The following is an 18424-nucleotide window of genomic DNA, read 5'->3' on the forward strand; positions in this document are numbered from 1 at the left end:
TTGTGGGAGACACAGAAACGTCTCTGTTCTTATATCCATCTCCATCAGGTTCTTAAAATTCTGCATTGTATATCTTTTTTTAAAAAACTCATCCCCCGCCCGCCCCCCCCCCCGCATCCCTGTCCCCACCCCCACGCTCTGCTGGGGAGGCATTATCACATTTCAAGATTCATCTGGGTCTACTGCGTCCGGATTAACTCAACGGGGGAAATAATAGATGGGGTTGCATGCAGATCCATGTTCCCAGAGAGCTTGCGTTTTCCTGGTGGAAGAGCAAGGTGATTTGAATTCAGGTATTTTCGTTGCCAGATGGAAGGTGCGGCCCCTGAGTTTGTCAGTACCCTTTGTCGTTGGTGATGGGCTGAGTCACTGGGGAGAAATCTGTTTAGCTAGGTCGGGTTACCCTTGGCCTTCACACCTGCCCCTGAAGGAAACGGTTCCTTTGTGAGCTGATGCTTTCTTTCAACGTTGTGCTTTGTAAAACCAGGCTGTAGAAAGTGGGAACATAGAGGAACCAGAATTATTTTCCTCTATTGCGTCCCCTAAAGCTTCCATCTTGTCAGCAGCATAGGTTTTCTTTTATTCTTTTTTCCCCGTTATTCCTTGGCTTTTTTTTTTTTAAGTACATGAATTCCTTAAAAAGGAGGCAATTGACTTGTTATAGCCAGTTTACCTCTGTACATCTAGCTTCAGTTAAATTTTAGCAGACCTGGCAAATAGTTTATTCTTTCAGAAGTAATTAAAAGTACTCTGTGTATATAGTATATAGTGCAAAATGCATTCCTTCCACCCCCACCTTCAGTGGGGAAACAAGAATTGTTAACAGTTTAACTGGCTGTTTTCAATACCAAGTTAAATAGTAAGTAGTTCCCATTCATCTATTTATGGTATAAATCAACAAGCATGCTTGATAGAATGTATTAAAGGAATGAACAAGGCATGTAAGTTTTCCAATTATTACACAGAATTGTGTCTGGAACCTTGCTTATTAAGCACCTAAAGTTTTGAAACGTTACCTGAAAAAATACTAGTTCAGTTCAGTCGCTCAGTCATGTACTACTCTCTTTGACCCCATGGACTGCACCACGCCAGTCTTCCCTGTCCATCACCAGTTCCCGGAGCTTACTCAAACTCAAGTCCATCGAGTCAGTGATGCCATCCAACTGTCTCATCCTCGGTTGTCCCCTTCTCCTGCCTTCAACTACTACTGCTACTTCCGTAAATCACTGTTATTGTAGATTTTTTATTGAGATACAAGTCACCATAAAATTTATCCTTTTAAAGTGTACAATTCGGTGATTTTTTTAGTAGAGTCACAGGGTTGTGCATTCATCACCACTGTCTAATTCTAGAACTTTTCATCTCCCCAGAAAGACGCCCTGTGCCCATTTTGGTCACTCTCCTTCTCTCCTCCCAGCTTCTGGCAACCATTTGTCTCCTTTCTTTCTCTATAGATTTGCCTACTCTAGATACTTTGTATAAATGGAAACATATAATAAGGTCTTTTTTTGGGCTTCTTTTACTTGGTGTGTGTGTATTTTTTTATTTTTGGCTGCACCTTGTGCTGCTTGCAGCGTCTTAGTTCCTCCACCAGGGATTGAACCTGGGCCCACGGCAGTGACAGGCCTGAGCCCTAACCCCTGAACCGCCGGATAATTCCCTTTAGCATAATGTTTTGAATGTTTATCCACAGTGTAGCATAATTCCACACTTTATTATTTTCTATGACTGAGAAATATTATATGGATTGTTGTTGTTCAGTCACTAAGCCTTGTCTGACTCTTTGTGACCCGGTGGACTGCAGCATGCCAGGCTTTTCTGTCCTCCATTATCTCTTGGAGTTTGTTCAGATTCATGTCCATTGAGTCAGTGATGCTGTCTAACCATTTCATCCTCTTGCCGCCCCCTTCTCGTTTTGCTTTCAGTCTTTCCCAGCATCAGGGTCTTTTCCAGTGAATCAGCTCTTCACGTCATATGGATACACCACATTTATTTATCCAACAGTAGATGGACATTTGAGTTGTTTCTGAATTTTGGCTATTATGAAAAGTGTTGCTATCCTTAATGTAGATTTCTATAAAAGAATCAAGGTTTCTAAAGTTTTGACAAAGTTTTTTATAATAGTATTTTGTTCCTCATTCATTTTCAGACTCTCCTGGGACCTTTGGATATTTCACTTCTGAATGTCAGCAACTGAAAATGCCTGTAGACGATGAAGCATCTGAAGATGACTCAGATTCAGTTTCTTCAAACAGTGCAAGAACCTGAATTTTCAAATGAGAGCGTGTAGCAATTTCTGTACACTATGGAAGATTTTGACTTGGGGAAACCCTCACAGAAAGCTTCGTCTTCTATAGAATCTGATATAAAAAATTCTCCTCATTCTCTTGGACTGAACTTAAATACTAATAGGTAAGAATGGGAATAGATTTTTTAATGTAATGACAAATAAAAATAACTTTATTTGCATAATTTACCAGTTTATCCAAATAGTGTCATACTTACTGTTTGCATTTTTAAAACCCCAAAACTGAGATCAGGAACCATTCAAGGACAGTTGTTTAAGAATAATATCAGTACTTTCATGTTCTTCATTTCTTCCAGAGATACTCTTTTATATGGGGAGCGCTGTGAAAAAGAACTTGTTTTGCTAGATGCAGTTCTCTTTACTTTTTTTTTTTTGGTAAATTACAAGCATATCTTTAAAATTTAATTGCCTAAATATTGCTTCTCCATTTTGAAATTAAGAGGAAAAATAATGTCTCATGTTGCAGAAATACCTCACCAATCTTGAAAGTAGCAATTTCAAGATTGAAAAAAAATTGAATACTAGGAAGTTAGCAAAAAAGCAGGCTGAGTTGACAAAATAGATGCTATCAAACGATGCATTTTATGCATTTTCTTTTTAAATTATCCCACGTTTGGTTTGTTTGAATCAGGGCCTGTTTACTCTCATTTTATACATAGTCAGACAAGTTGATTATTTGGTTTCTAAACTTCTTGTTGTTATTCAGTCATTAAGTCATGTCCAGTTCTTTGAGACCCCATGAACTACAGCATGCCAGCTTCAAAATTTGCATTAGCTTACAAACAGCAGAGGCAGAGGCCATTTATCACCTATAAAAAGCAAGTACAGTAAAGCAGAAACATAGCGTCTGGCGCCTACTGTAAAGGAGCAAACTTGCACACAGTAATAGATCTTGAAGAAATTGTGTATTTTAAATAAATCCCTTAAAAGACTTGTTTATTCTTTGCCCTCCTCAGGAGGAATTTAAGGCAGTTTACAAGAAAATATAAAATGAGAAAGCATAACGTAGGGTAGAAAGGGAGGAAAAAAAAAAAGCATGGGATATGGTCCAGAAACACTTGCCATCGTAATCTGTACCTACTTCCTGAATGCTGGCCACGCTTTTTGTTTCCTGTGTCATCATTTGGCAGCCCTTTTGAAATCCACTTCTAGAAGAAACCCTTTTTAGAACATAGTGTTTGATTTGCCTGGAGGAACTTAAATGTGCCTTTCTAATGAAAATTATGTCACTGAACTGTCTCCCTTTTATTGTGGCTGGCAGTTAAATTGGCCAAATTTAAACTTGATTATTATACAACTGTAATTGTGTATTAAACCCTTAATGGATACCATATTATATTCTTTCCCTTGAATTTTTATTAGTATTTTTCTGATCCTAACTCTTTATTATATTACTGTTATTTTCATTAGTGTCCTCTTTTTCACAAATTGTTTGTAAAACAAAGCAGAGTATCAATAAATAAAAGAAAAATGACCTTTCAGTGGTTGGAATTTAAATAAATTTTAATGTCCCTAATTATCCCTTGTGTTTTTATAAAGCAAATCTGAAATAAACTCCTCTCAGATTTGGAAAAGCAGTCCTCCTGGGAAAAATTAGTGCTATTTTATACATTGAATAGGCTAAATAAATCCTGAATATCTGCTACTAATTTGCTTGGCACTGCTTTTATTCAAAGACAGTGCAAAGATAAGCACGAGCTTATCATGCCAAATTAGGGGGATCCAGTTAACAAGACATGACTGTAATTCTGGGCAATGGAGAAAGGATCTCCATTACAATAAAGGACTGCTCTTAAAGTGGAGTGAAATACTCCTCTGGAATAATTTAGATTGGAGTCACTGAGAATCTTCCTTATTATTTAGCATACACTTTTATCTTCTGCTCTATTTTGGAGTATTATCTCCCTTCTGAAGTTCTTTCTGTTTTGTTCTTAAAAATATAATTAAGCGCTGTCTGTCTTTTCACTGCTATTTTCCTTTCATGGACAAACTTGTGATCAGATTTTCAGCAAATAAGGTGCTCTTAAGTAGGATTAAGTATCAGTAGTTTTGTACTGTTCTGCTAAATCTTGAACTGCTGAATTATTCAACACTTTGGTAGAATGAAGAAAACCATGTGAATTATTTATGTTTCAACAGAAGTAGTCCCCACCTTAGTACAAATGGGGTATCCTCTTTCTCAGGGAAGACCAGACCATCTGTAATTCAAGGTACAGTTGAAGTCCTCACCTCTTTAATGCAAGAGCTACAAAACAGTGGAAAGACTGATTCGGAACTTTGGAAAAACTGTGAGGTATCTAGTTTTGTTTTATTTTTGGAATTAAAAAAAGAATTTCTGTTTATGAATATGCCTCTACTAAACTCTAAATTATTAGCAATTTATATTCTAAAGAGCATGATACTTAAGTTATTGCCAGAATAAAGCGGTCAAGTATATTAATTAAGGAACAATATAGAACAAATGTGAACACGATGATCAAAAGTACATTTTAACAATATATTTACTAATATATAAATTAGACATTCTAATTTATATATTGTGAATGTGAACTAAAATACTTTGTTATACTTTGTTAGGTTTTTTTGTTAGTTTTTATAAACTAAAATGTCTTTTTTCAGAAAAATGAGAATTGCCAACCAAATTGTTGATATTTGTTACTAATCCTAATCTTTTAAGTAACTTAAACAGAATTGTCATGATTTTGTCAAACATAAATTCACTTTGAAATATTTTGAATGCTCTGTTTATAAATAAGGCTTCTGTTTCATACATTATTGCATTTAGCTGTGCTCCATTGACTTAAATTCAGGTCAAGTGGTTTTTTCTTTTGTCTATAGGTTAAATTGCGATATAAAAATTTAACAGTTGAAAGAATATTTATATGTAAATTTTGTGTCATGCAGTAATGCCCACGATACACTTTTCCAAGGCTAGAGTTGGTAATGCTTTGTAGAAATGTATAAAACATTATTATTAAATTCTTTATTGAGAGAGCAGTAAATTTTGTTTTAAATGTTAATTATAGTTCTAAGACTATAATTTGTGTTAATTTTCAGAGTGTGGAATAAATAGAATGAAAGATTATCTGGTTTAAGAAATCAGTAATAGCTACTTATATTCATTATCCATAATCATTAGAGTTATAAAAATGACTGTTATGGCAAACTTAAAAGAAAACTGTTTTAACTTTTTATACTTTTTTTTCCACATAATGATCAGTGTGTGCTAATGCAAAAGACCTATAAAATGTCCTTGTAAAACGATGTAAATAATAATGGAATGTTCTATGAAATGTTTCCCCTAGTACTTTAAAAAAAAAATGAGGCAAACTGCCTGAATGTGGCTTGACGTCTGGTAAATTCATTTTTAACTAGAAAGTTTTTTGTGAAATCTTCGAAATCAACATCTTCAATCAGAATCAGAGTATATTTGTGAATTTAAGACATAGATTATTACATGCCAGGATACCATCTAGCCACTTAAACCTCCTAACATTTGAACTGGTTTCTTTCTACCCTTTCTTCTGTGATCTAACAGATTTTTAAAATTATGTTTTGTGTTAACTGACTTTAATTTTCATAATGTAGGCATACAATTGATTATTCACTGAAGACTTTGTAAGCTATTTCGTACTTTGACGGAACATGAAATGCTATTTTGGCCATTTCAGTAAAACTTCTTGAATTTGTTTTGTGTGCTTTTGTAACATATGAAAATAAAGGCCTCTGATGCTTTAGGGTAGTGATTTAGAAAGAATGGGAGGGTAAATATTGTCTAAGTCTTATTCCTGATTCTTCCCTGAATTTCATGTTTATACCTTTCTTTTGGAATAGTAACAGTTGTCTGATTTCTACCAGTTATAAGAAGCTAATGTACATTATTAAAGAACTAAACTTTCTACAGAGCTCTGGAAGAGATCTGGTGATGACCTGATTCTTTAGAATTCTTTCATTAAAACTCTTTGGAATTCTCAAAGTTTATCACTGCTTAAACTTGGGAAGGTTATATATTTTTATTCTATCAGGAAAGAATCTATTAACACATTTCTGTAGAAATACTTTAAGCTATTCTTTTTGTTTGCTTTTGGCTGCACTGTGTGGCTTGTGGAATCTTAGTTCCCCGACCAGGGATTGATACTGAGTCCACAGCAGTGAAAGCACTGAGTCCTAATCACTCGACCCCCAGGGAATTCCTCTAATGCATTTTAAAGTACTTGCTAATATTTCTATGATTGTAAGAAAATTTTAAAGCATATCATTATCTGTAGCATTTTAACTATTTAGCAGTACTGATTATAATAATAACAATTATCTGATGATTATTGCTTACCTATTTGCCGGGCAGTATACGAGATACTTTCTGTCAGTGGCCCTCAACCTTATTAGACCTGAAGCTCTCTTTTTATAACAGCTTTTAAAATAACATCAACTTATATTGTCCTGAAAAGAAATTCACAAATAATATAACCTGCTTGTATCTGCTTTAAAAAAAAAGTCAGTGTAATGTCCTGTGATATAAAGGAGTAACAATACTTATTTATAAGCTAATATGTAAATATATAAACGCTCAGATGTATCTACATTAGAGAACATAATGAAGCGGTCCAGCATTTACCTCTGTGGAGACTCTCCATGAACGCAGCAGCTATCAGCACAGAACGGGACAGCTGCCTTGCATTGATGCACCAGCACTGTAGCTGGTGACGCGATTTTCTGAAACAGCATGTAATTTCTGAGCAAGTACTGAAACATCTTGGTAGTTGCACTCCTGGACAATCTGGTGACTTGAAAACTGTGCAAGATACAATATAAAATAGACATAGGATAGTTCTTTATTGTGGAGACTGTCCTGTGTTTTGTATCCCTGGACCATGCCCCCTAAATGCTAGTGGTGCTCCCATTATCTTTGTGACAACCATGACCTCATAGATTTCAACATATAGTTCTCCCATTGAGATCCTTGCCTTGCAGGCATCAGATTTAAAATTTAATCCTCACAGCCACAAATAATGTGTTGTTATTGCCATTTTATAAATTAGGAAACTGAGGGCTTCCCTGGTGGCTCAGTGGTAAAGAATCTGCCTGCCAATGCAGGAGACCCAGGTTTGATCCCTGACCTGGGAAGATTCCACATGCCGCAGAGCAGCTAAGCCTGTGCTCTGCAACAAGAGAAGCCATTGCAGTAAGAAGCCTGTGCACCTCAGCTAAAGAGTAGCTCCTGCTCGCTGCAACTAGAGAAAAGTCCGTGCACAGCGGCAAAGACCTGGCACAGCCCCCACCCCCACTCCAAAAAAATGCACACTGGATTTTAAAGACAGTAAAGGAATGTAAAATATCTCCTTAGTAATTTTTTTAACTAGGAAACTGAAGTATAAAGAAATTAAATTTACTTGTTCAGAATCACACAAGTTGTTGGTGGAGAGGTGGGAGTCAGAACTATGGGAAAGCCCACAACGTATTTACCGGGTCAGACTAGGGAACCAGACTATAGCAATCCCATGCAGGCTGATAGCATCAGAAAACTGCGTTCACAGGAAAACTTCAGTCAGGTGCCCATATCCTCCAACAACATATAAAATGCAGGTAGTACAAATCACTTTAGTTTGAAATGGATAATAGCCCTTCTTAACAATTAAGCCCACTTAACAATTAAGTGTATAATGTTATCACTGTATTAATAATATTCTTTAAGTTACTTTATTTAAAATTAAAGGGTAAACAATAAAATCTGTCTCAGAAAAACAAAAATCTCCACTAATTTATAGCCTGAATGAACTCTTCATTTGTATCCTAAATAAGATGATAAGGATGTGATTAATATCTTGTCTCATAAACTATGAAGCCATTATTTTTATTAAGTTGTTATTCTATCATTATTATAGTTAAGCTTTATGTGAATAATAACTGTATCAGATTAAAAATAACACCTAAAGGGCACAGGGGTATAACTTAAGAAAACTGTTGCTTGATTGTTTCTTTTCTGTTTTCATTAATCTGTAAGGTACTTTGTAAGCTGAGAGAGTAAGGGACTTGATTTGCTCTAGTCCTCTTTGTCCTGAAGTCAGTTGATTTAGAATTCTCACTTCCTGTCAGTGCCCTCATATTTCATTTAAGGCTTTCTTTTCCAGTCTTGAGGTTTCCTCCCCTTTACCTTAATACCATTATACAGATTTCAGCTTAATTCTGTTATGTTGTATAAATGGCTTTCACCATTAATGGGGAGGATCACTGGATTGTGTGGTCTATAATACCAAGAAAAGTTCAGCTTGCGGTTGTTTTTGTTCCATCGCTGAATCATGTTCAACTCTTGGTGACTCCAAGCATGCCAGGCTTCGCTGTTGTTCACTATCTCCCTGAGCTTGTTCAGACTCATGTCCATTGAGTCAGTGATGCCATCCAACCATTTCATCCTCTGTTGCCTCCTCCTTTTGCCCCCAGTCTTTCCCAGCCTCAGTCTTTTCCATTGAGTCGGCTCTTCACATCAGGTGGCCAGAGTATTGGAGCTTCAGTTTCAGCCTCAGTCCTTCCAGATATTCAGGGTTGATTTCCTTCAGCTTTCAATATTCATTGTTATATGTTTATTTAGACTATATATCTGAGTACCCACTCTTAACTTGGTCTTGTATCCTAGGTGCTGGAGTGCAGGCAGGGATGGGAGGGAGACTGGTAAACCCAAGTGAACCAATGAGATATTTGCTGATTGTGGTAAATGCTCTGAAGGAACTAAACAGGATGCCAAGAAAGAGTGCCTGTGAGGATGGTTTGGAAAACTTAATTAAGCTGAAATTGCGGGATGGGAAGAAGCTAGCCACGTTGAAAGTTGGGGAGAGAGCTTTCCCGGTAGAGGGTACAGCAAGTGTCAGTACAAGACTTCTGAGGCTAAAGACAGTTTGGGCATGTCCAGGGAACAGAGAGAGGCCAGCGAGGGCAGTGTGTGTCATGAAAGGGACAGAGGGATTTGAGAGGAAGCTGGGAGGTGTGTGCAACCCAGATCACACAGGGCCCTGTAGGGAATAGAATGGAATGGAAATGGAATGGAAAGACACTGGACCGTTTTAAACAAGGAAGCCAGTTGTCGCAGTAGCTACTTTTTGACATTATATATTGTTGCATACTGTTTGCTTATTTTATATTTTGGGCTCCAAAATCACTGCAGATGGTGACCGCAGCCATGAAATTAAGACACTTGCTCCTTGGAAGAAAAGCTATGACCAACCTAAACAGCATATTAACAAGCAGAAACATTACTTTACCAACAAAGGTCCGTCTAGTCAAAGCTATGGTTTTTCCAGTAGTCATGTATGGATGTGAGAGTTGGACTATCAAAGAAAGCTGAGCACCAAAGAATTGGTGCTTTTGAACTGTGGTGTTGGAGAAGGCTCTTGCGAGTCCCTTGGATTGCAAGGAGATCCAACCAGTCCATCCTAAAGATCATCCTAGAGATCAGTCCTGAATATTCATTGGAAGGACTGATGTTGAAGCTGAAACTCTGATGCTTTGGGCCACCTGATGTGGAGAACTGACTCATTTGAAAAGACTCTGTTGCTGGGAAAGATTGAAGGCAGGAGGAGAAGGGACCAACAGAGGATGAGATGGTTGGATGGCATCACTGACACAATGGACATGAATTTGAATAGGCTCTGGGAGTTGGTGATGGACAGGGAAGCCTGGCTCAGTCCATGGGGGTCACAAAGAGTTGGACATGACTGAGCAACTGAACTGACCTGTTAACTGACAGTAGACCAGCGTTTAGTTTGAATTCAGCCTCTAGAGAATTCATACTCCCCTCTTGTGTTTTGGCCTCATCTAGTTACAAGAGCACTAACTACTCTTGGTTGGTCAGGATGGTTCAGGACCTAAAAGGGGCTCTGAAGGGACTCTTAGGCCACTTCTGTAGGTTTTCAGAGGTCTTTTTTTTCTTTTCTTTTCTTTTTAGCTGCTGCAGTGTTTAAAACACTTTAATATCTTACTCTAAAATGTTTGGATTTTTTTAAACTTGAAAAACAAATTAATTTGGGGTCAAATTCTTATAAACCAAACTGTTGTTTTAAGATGTGGGATTCTTTTTCTGGGTCCAAGTTAATGTTTAAGAATACTATTGGCTGTTATGAGGAAAGGAAGAGGGGCTTGAGACAAATTTGAAGCACATCTACCGGCAGTTGTTGATTAATTAGAAAGGCAGCAGATGACATCAAGTTAATCAGATTTACTGAGACCTTCAAGTTTACCCAGACCACAGGTAACATAAAGGGGTGCCCAAGCCTATGTCCTTTTATTTTTGCATTTTTATAACTAATTTTATAGTTTTATAACTAATTTAGCTTATAATTTTTACATTAAAAATACATTTTTAAAAGGCCCTTTCCCATTGGAGGAATATTTCTGTGAAATACTAGGTTAAAAAATTATTTTTAACCAAAATATTTTATAATTTAATAGACCAGGTGGTTACAACTATTCAGTTTGGTGGAAAAACATTGCCAAGAGCAGATAGTGGCTCAGCAGGAGCAATTTCACAACCAAATTCAAGTAAGTTGTTCTTTATATTGATTCTTGTTTTACATTGTAAAATTTTTAGAAGAACCAATTAGTTAATTCTTTTTTTTTTTTTTTTTTGAGAAGGAAGGATTAATTACTTGCACCCAAAGCAATGTCTCCCTGAATTGTAAAACTGAGAAAGTTTTAATCTAAGGGCACATGCATATTCATGAGGGGCCTTGAGCAGAGGAGAATTCAGCATAGAATTGGGGCAGAGATCTACAGAGTCCACGCTTTAGTAGACTGAAGTCAGGAGGGTCAGCATCACAGTTCCGTCCTCCACCCGGGTAGGGGCTTTATTCCTAGTGTCAGGGCTTATTGAAGCTCAGGTTCTTTATGTCTCACTGAAGACAGAACTCAGTGAAAGCTAAGGTAATAGTTAAGTGGATTTACTTAGAGAGGCACACATTCCACAGACAGAATGCGGTCTGTCTCAAAAGGCAAGAGTGGCCCTGGGAGAAACACACTCTACAGGCAGAGTGTGGGGCATCTCAGAAGATGAGAAGCCCCCAGTGAGTTAATTCTTTATATCAGTTTTGCTTATAAATTAAATATAAGGCACAAGTGTCATCTTTAGAGTAGTAGCTCTTATTTTTAAATACAGTATATTTAAGACATTTGTGAAAATGTGATATTTAATATACATTCTTAGCCAAATCTCTTTTTTATTTTTAGCGTATACAGGAGGAAATAAAAAATTTAGTCAAGTTACAGACTAATAATGCTTCCTGGGCTTCCTATGGTAGAAGTTCTTTAAGCAAACAAAGATCTTCAGAAAGTCAAATGGGTTTTTTTTCTGAAAACGGTGAGAAAAATGAATATGTTATCAGTTATCCCAAGTCTGAAGAGTCTGAAATGCAGCAAGAAGCATCCTTGTCGCAACCAGACTGCAATGTGGATAGTAGCTCAGTGAGCAGTGGGTATGGAACCTTTTGCATCTCAGAACTAAACACCTACAAATCAAAGGACGCTCAAGATTTCATGGAGCACATAGAGGCTTCTGAAGGACACTTTGGAGCACCGGTGGTGCCAGCGGAGCCCCTTGGAGATGGTGTGAAAAACCAGACTTTTTATATACATCCAAATGAAGAGTTTTGTGCTTCTTTAAAGGAAGATACTCCCATTTTTCCCGGTGAATTTGAACACAGTTTCCTTGGTGAAAGTAAGATTTCAGAAGTATACAGTGGAAAAACAAACAAGTAAGTTGAATTTCTCCATCACTTGAAGGGAATTTTACTTGTTAAATACATTTATAATAAGCTAAAATGTTTAGTTAATACAGCTCTTTTTAGTTGGAATGAGATGTATTTGAACATATCAGTTTTATCAAATTTTTTATTTATTGCCTGTGGAAAATTGAAAGTAACAAAGCACACTATATGTTAATAACATCTGACTGCCTTCCCATTGATAATAAGACTATGAAAACTCTTAGGGTGGGAGGCTTGCCAGAAAAATACCTTTTATATTTTGTAGTCAAGAGCCCAGAATAGAAGTCAGGTTCCAGAATCAGTCCTGATTGTACCACTGAGGTGTGTCTTGGACAAGTTACTTATTAAGATTGAGCCCCAGTCTCTTAATTTGTAGAAGGAGGGCACTTAACTAGATCTTACATAGTCTGTTTCTTTATAGTTTCTTTCCTTTCTAGAAGATCACTTTTAATAGAAAAAGTTTTCTGTATGATAATCTTACACAAAAGTAGATGCTGGCTAGAATTTTCTACTATTACCTGTTAAATTCTTCTCAATATGTATTAAATTCTGTGTTGCTTGACCTTTGGGCTATAATTTTTTGTATTATACAGCTTTCCTGATGGCTCAAGCAGTAAAGAATCCACCTGCAATGCAGGAGAGCCAGGTTCGATCCCTGGGTCGTGAAGATCCCCTGGAGAAGGGAATGGCAACCCACTCCAGTATTCTTGCCTAGAGAATCCCATGAACAGAGGAGCCTGGAGGTCTGCAGTCCATGGGGTCACAAAGAGTTGGACATGACTGAGCGACTAATAGTTTTTGTATTTTACTGGAAAAGACTCCTGTTAGATTTTATTCCAGTTGAACTAAAATAAGGAATCCACCATTGGCCTAATTTTTAGGGGAGGTACTTTAAACTTGAAAGAATCTTATCTGTATCTTATATGTAGCTGACCATCATAATACACAGTTATTTAAACTTGACACCCTGCAATTAAAGTTATTTTTATAAACCAAAAATTTCAATGAGGTTAATTTTTTAAATATTTTTTAGGAATTAACAGTTTGTATCTATTTAAAATGTATAACCTTTAAATGTGTGCATGTGTCATTTTAAAATTCCAGAATAATAGATTAATTCTTATACCTTCCCACTTAACATGTATTTTATTAAAAGAGATTATAGATAGGTGGTGATGACCATGGCTTTCCAGGTGGTGCAATGATGAAGAATCTGCCTGCCAGTACAGGAGATGCAGGTTGATCCCTGGGTTGGAAAGATTCCCTGTAGTAGGAAATGACAACCCACTCCAGTATTGCCTAAAAAATTCCTTGGACAGAGTAGCCTGATAGGCTACAGCCCATGGGGTTGCAAACAGCTGGACACGACTGAGCACGCGCACATGGTAATGACCTTAGGGAGGCAACTAAGAAAGGAAGGATGGTTTTTTTGATTTCTGTACGGTAATAAGTGTGTTTTGGTGCTGAAAAATAGGACGTGCTCAATCAATAATTGACTACACAGCAGATAGTATTTTAATTGTTTTTCTAAGTCGACGGTGATTATTTGGGGTTATATTTCACTTAGTTTTTTAGGCTAATAAAATTAATTAGTATTATATGAATGTGTGTCAGCTAATTATAAAAAAGTTGATCAGAGGTGTCCTTATAACAATGGGGGGAAAAATCCTTAACATTCTTGTATAAATTATGTACATATAATTAATAAAGTTGATATATTAAGTTCTGTTTTGATAATATTTAAAATACATACTCTAAATGTAAATAGCCCTTTTAAGTCATTATAAATTGTTGTACATTGTAGTTATTTTCTATTTATAGTTTACTCAGGAATAATTTAGGAGAAGGCAGTGGCACCCCACTCCGGAGGAGCCTGGTAGGCTGCAGTCCATGGGGTCGCTAAGAGTCGGACACGACTGAGCAACTTCACTTTCACTTTTCTCTTGCATGCATTGGAGAAGGAAATGGCAACCCACTCCAGTGTTCTTGCCTGGAGAATCCCAGGGACGATGGAGCCTGATGGGCTGCCATCTATGGGGTCGCACAGAGTCAGACACGACTGAAGCGACTTAGCAGCAGCAGCAGGAATAATTTAGGAGAAGGCAGTGGCACCCCACTCCAGTACTCTTGCCTGGAAAATCCCATGGACGGAGGAGCCTGGTGGGCTGCAGTCCGTAGGGTCGCTAAGAGTCTGACATGACTGAGCGACTTCACTTTCACTTTTCACTTTCACTTTTCACTTTCATGCATTGGAGGAGGAAATGGCAACCCATTCCAGTGTTTTTGCCTGGAGAATCCCAGGGATGGGGGATTCTGGTGGCTACCGTCTATGGGGTCGCACAGAGTCGGACACGACTGAAGCGACTTAGCAGCAGCAGCATTGATTTGCTGAAAATTAAGAGTATAGCACTGAATTAATTGAAATTTTGTCACACACGTTCATGTAATTTAAAACCAGATATTATATACAAGCATGATCAATTTTATGTTTGTTATATATTAGAAGAGATTTTGTAAGTTCAATGACATTTTAATTCATCCAGGGGACTTTTCAGTAAAAGAAACTTAGGCTGAATTTGTAAGGCAAATAATCACTTAAAATTATGTTCAGTTTTATGTCTCTGAAGTATGTCATCTAATGTAAGGTATTTAACTATAGCAACTAATATCTTGGGTACTCATAAGTCCATCTAAGTAAGTATGTTTTCACTATGGAGATATACTTAGTATTTGTACGTGCCACTATGGTGGTTTTTGTTCTATCCCATGGCTACAGACTATGCATACTGTTAATCACTGCTAGTCAGTCCTTTTCTTCATTTTGCCTTTAATAATAAGATATTGTAAAAATAAATTCATGCCACTCAATAAAAATCTATCCCCTCTCTGCTATTAGAAAAGCAATTCGAAGCATAGTCTCTATCAGTGTTTAGTTTTATTTCAAGACAGCATTTAAAGAGAGGTATTTTGTTTTTTTCTTTTTAAATAGTAAATCGATAACATCATGGGCTCAAAGGCTGAAGCAGAACCAACCAAAGAGAGCACATAAAGAAGAGGGCTACTCAAAATCTATGCAAGGAGATGAGCAAACCAAGAAATCACCAATTGAGAAAGTAGGTGATAAGTCACTTGACTCTGGTGTGCTTTAGCTGCAGATAATCAGGATAGTTATGTTGTGTTTACCACCTGTTCATTAACATAAATTTTTTTTTTGCCTTTTCTTTTGTATTGTTAATTTGTTCCCTATCTTTTATGGTGTCTCTGAGAATGGGAAATAGTAGTCCAAGTAGTGGTTCTTTAATAGGCCAGAAACCAAAGCTAGTGAGGAATGAAAGTACTAGGAAAAAAAAAAAAACATTTATTTTGTAAATGTCCTAATTCCCTTTGTGCTGCAAATCTTTACAATTAGCCTGAGAGTAATCTATTATTTTTTGAAAAACCCTCAAGTAATTTTTATTACTATTAAGTTGTAATAAGTAGTAATATATGTGTGAATGCTTTAGATGCCTCTATAAAAACAGTTGAAGCTTGGACAACTTGAATTTATAATCCAAATTGCAAGAGATTAAATGTTTACATTTTATGTGGCCCTTTTGCTCATACAGCAGCTGCTTTTGTTAAAGAGTTACGGATACTGAGTAAGTTTTAAATATCTTTAAAGCCCCTTTGGCCTAAATTGTCATTGAATAACATTGTCTAATACATTGAAATCACAAAATCAAGTCTCTCTACAAACTTGATTCCTTTAGAAACAGGTCATGTCTTGATTATTGTGAACAGTCTTTCTGTCATTCTTTGAAAAAGATCTATTAAACAATAGAAACCATAAGAACTCAGCCTCCATAAGGCATTATTTACTTCTCTTTTGGTAAATTTTCTTTCTTCAGTCCATGATAACTTAGACTTCTTAATGTCAGGTGTTGAACGTAATCAGATTTGTGTTGAGGAGGGAAGTGAAAGTGAAGAAGCTGCATGAACCATCAAGCCTCTGGGCCTGGTGTGGTATTGGTAGCTCTGTTCTTTTGAACCAGCACAGTATATCCTTGTTTGGTGTAATGGCATTAAAGCATTTGGAGACTGTACTGAAAGTTGCTTTTTTCATTGGAATAGGTTGGCAGAAAAGGAAAATGTTTTCATACATGCTAGTTTCTTTTTTGTTTGTTTCAGCGTTAACTGAAATTCAGTGGAGACTTTTTCACTTCTGATAAACTACATATTTGTGGTGTGTATCTCACTGGATTCATTGTCTTTTGCTACTGTGAATCAGTATTTGTTCAATGTAGCCCTGTGGTTCCCAGAATTTGCTGCAGGTTAGAGTCATTAGGCAGAGAAGGCAATGGCTTCCCACTCCAGTACTCTTGCCTGGAAAATCCCATGGGCAGAGGAGCCTGGTAGGCTGCAGTCCATGGGGCCGTGAAGAGTCAGACACGACTGAGCGACTTCACTTTCACTTTTCATTTTCATGCATTGGAGAAGGAAATGTCAACCCACTCCTGTTCTCGCCTGTAGAATCCCAGGGACGGGGGAGCCTGGTAGGCTGCCGTCTGTGGGGTCGCACAGAGTCGGACGCGACTGAAGTGACTTAGCAACAGAGTCATTAGGAGCGTCAGAAATCTGGGACTCCCCTGGTGGTCCAGTAGCTAAGACTCCGTGCTCCCAGTGTAGGGGCCCTGGGTTTGATCTCTGATTGGGGAACTAGGTTCCATATGCTGCAAGTAAGATCTGGTGCAGCCAAATAAACAAATTTTTAAAAATCTACTTACACCTGGCCACCAGCCCCAGATGGTCTGCCCTCATTGATGTGGTTGTGACCTGTTACCAGGTGGCTTAAAAGCTCCTCCGGTGAGTCTTCTGGGCTGTAAAGCTTGAAACCAGTGAACTGGCCAAGTTTTCTTCTTCCATTCAGTGGAAAATCTGACGAGCAGCCGAAGGATCAGCCTAAGCTACTGTCTGAGAGATGCCGTTTGGGGTTAGGTCTTCCTAGTAGTCTGTTCTGCCTCTGGGGATCTCAGTAGGGCAGAGGGTAAAGCTGTGACGAGGGCATGATGTTCTTTAAACTTTTCCTTTTCTTTGATCATCTCCTAAACAAGTTTTATTTTCCTATTTTTTAAAAGGTGAATTCGATATTTTTGATATTAAATCATTAGGGGAAATCAAGTTTCTTTGGTATGTCTGTTTTAAACAGCTTTCAGGTACTGGGGGTTGGTGAAACAAAGACACCACACCTGACACGTACTTTTTACGTGCCTAATTCTCAAATTCCGTGGATTCACAAAAGTTGGAACTTTCCTCTTTATTTCATCCTTTCTCATGTCTCTCATTGTTTTTCTTCATTTTCAGCCTAAATCCAGGGAATCTTTATGATCAGAATTCTCTTGGGATCCAATTTTCTTCTAATACAATATAGTTTATCTGGGGGTCTAGCTATTCTGAAGCACATCTTGAAATTGGATAGTGTTTAGCGCAGGGGTTTTCTAAAGCTCCAGCTGGTCTTTGTTTCCTTGGTCCTTTGGGACAGACTGGCTGTTACCATTTTCCCAGCTGTGGCCTCTGTGGTGGTTTTTCAGGTGCTTTAGACGGTTACTGATGAAGGTCCTGTGCTAGGCTGAGGCTGGTTTCTTGGGAAGGGCTTTCCTTGCACCATACTTTCCCTTCTCTTTAAAAATGGGCTGTTTTCTTCAGCCGATGCCTTATGGGGTGGAAGAGCAGCAGATGATTATGTGAGGTAAGCCCCCTCCAGCCAACGCAGTGTGCGTTGGCTTATCGCTTTAGGATTTGCACCTCAGAACTGGTGCAAAACAAAATATTTCACTGGGAATTTTTCATTTAGTCTTCTGCAGTCAGCTCTTTCTGGTCAGTTAAGTTCGGATATGCAACAGAAATTCGAACAGATAGGAGTTGTAGAAGAGACGTTTGATGAAAAAGAGGTTAAAAGTGGTGCCTTAGAAAGCTGTGCATGCATACTCAGTTGTGTCCGACTCCTCGTGATTCCATGGACTCTAACTCACCAGGCTCCTCTGTCCGTGGGAGTCTCTAGGCAAGAATACTGGAGTGGGTTGCCATGCCCTCCTCCAGGGGATCTTCCCAACCCAGGTATCGAACCCTTGTCTCTTATGTCTCCTGCATTGACAGGCGGATTCTTTACCATTGGCTTTACCTGGGAATCTGAGGAGGATAGAAAAAGAAGGCTGAGCAGAGATCCCCTTCTTGGTAGGGAGAATGTCAGCAGCTTTAGCATGCTTTTACTTTGGCAGTGGGTCCACGGGTGCTTGTAAGCAAATAGAGCCATGTACTTATTAATAGGAATTGAAAGTTTGGAGGTGGAACTGATAAGAAAAATTCCAGTGAAAATAATCTTTTCACATAT

The 18424-nt window shown here is 37.8% G+C and overlaps 1 protein-coding gene across 1 annotated transcript in view; it reads left to right on the plus strand.

Moving 5' to 3' along the window:
• The first annotated feature begins 2305 nt into the window (after positions 1-2305).
• MPHOSPH9 (M-phase phosphoprotein 9) overlaps positions 2306-18424 on the plus strand; it is a 52207-nt gene continuing 36088 nt past the window's right edge. Inside the window, exons 1-5 of the mRNA XM_052654909.1 lie at positions 2306-2412; positions 4448-4601; positions 10748-10837; positions 11522-12045; positions 15047-15170. Coding sequence (XP_052510869.1) covers positions 2306-2412; positions 4448-4601; positions 10748-10837; positions 11522-12045; positions 15047-15170 — 999 coding nt within the window. The remainder of the gene's footprint in view (positions 2413-4447; positions 4602-10747; positions 10838-11521; positions 12046-15046; positions 15171-18424) is intronic.

Source organism: Budorcas taxicolor, chromosome 17, assembly GCF_023091745.1.
Source record: "Budorcas taxicolor isolate Tak-1 chromosome 17, Takin1.1, whole genome shotgun sequence".
NCBI lineage: Eukaryota > Metazoa > Chordata > Mammalia > Artiodactyla > Bovidae > Budorcas > Budorcas taxicolor.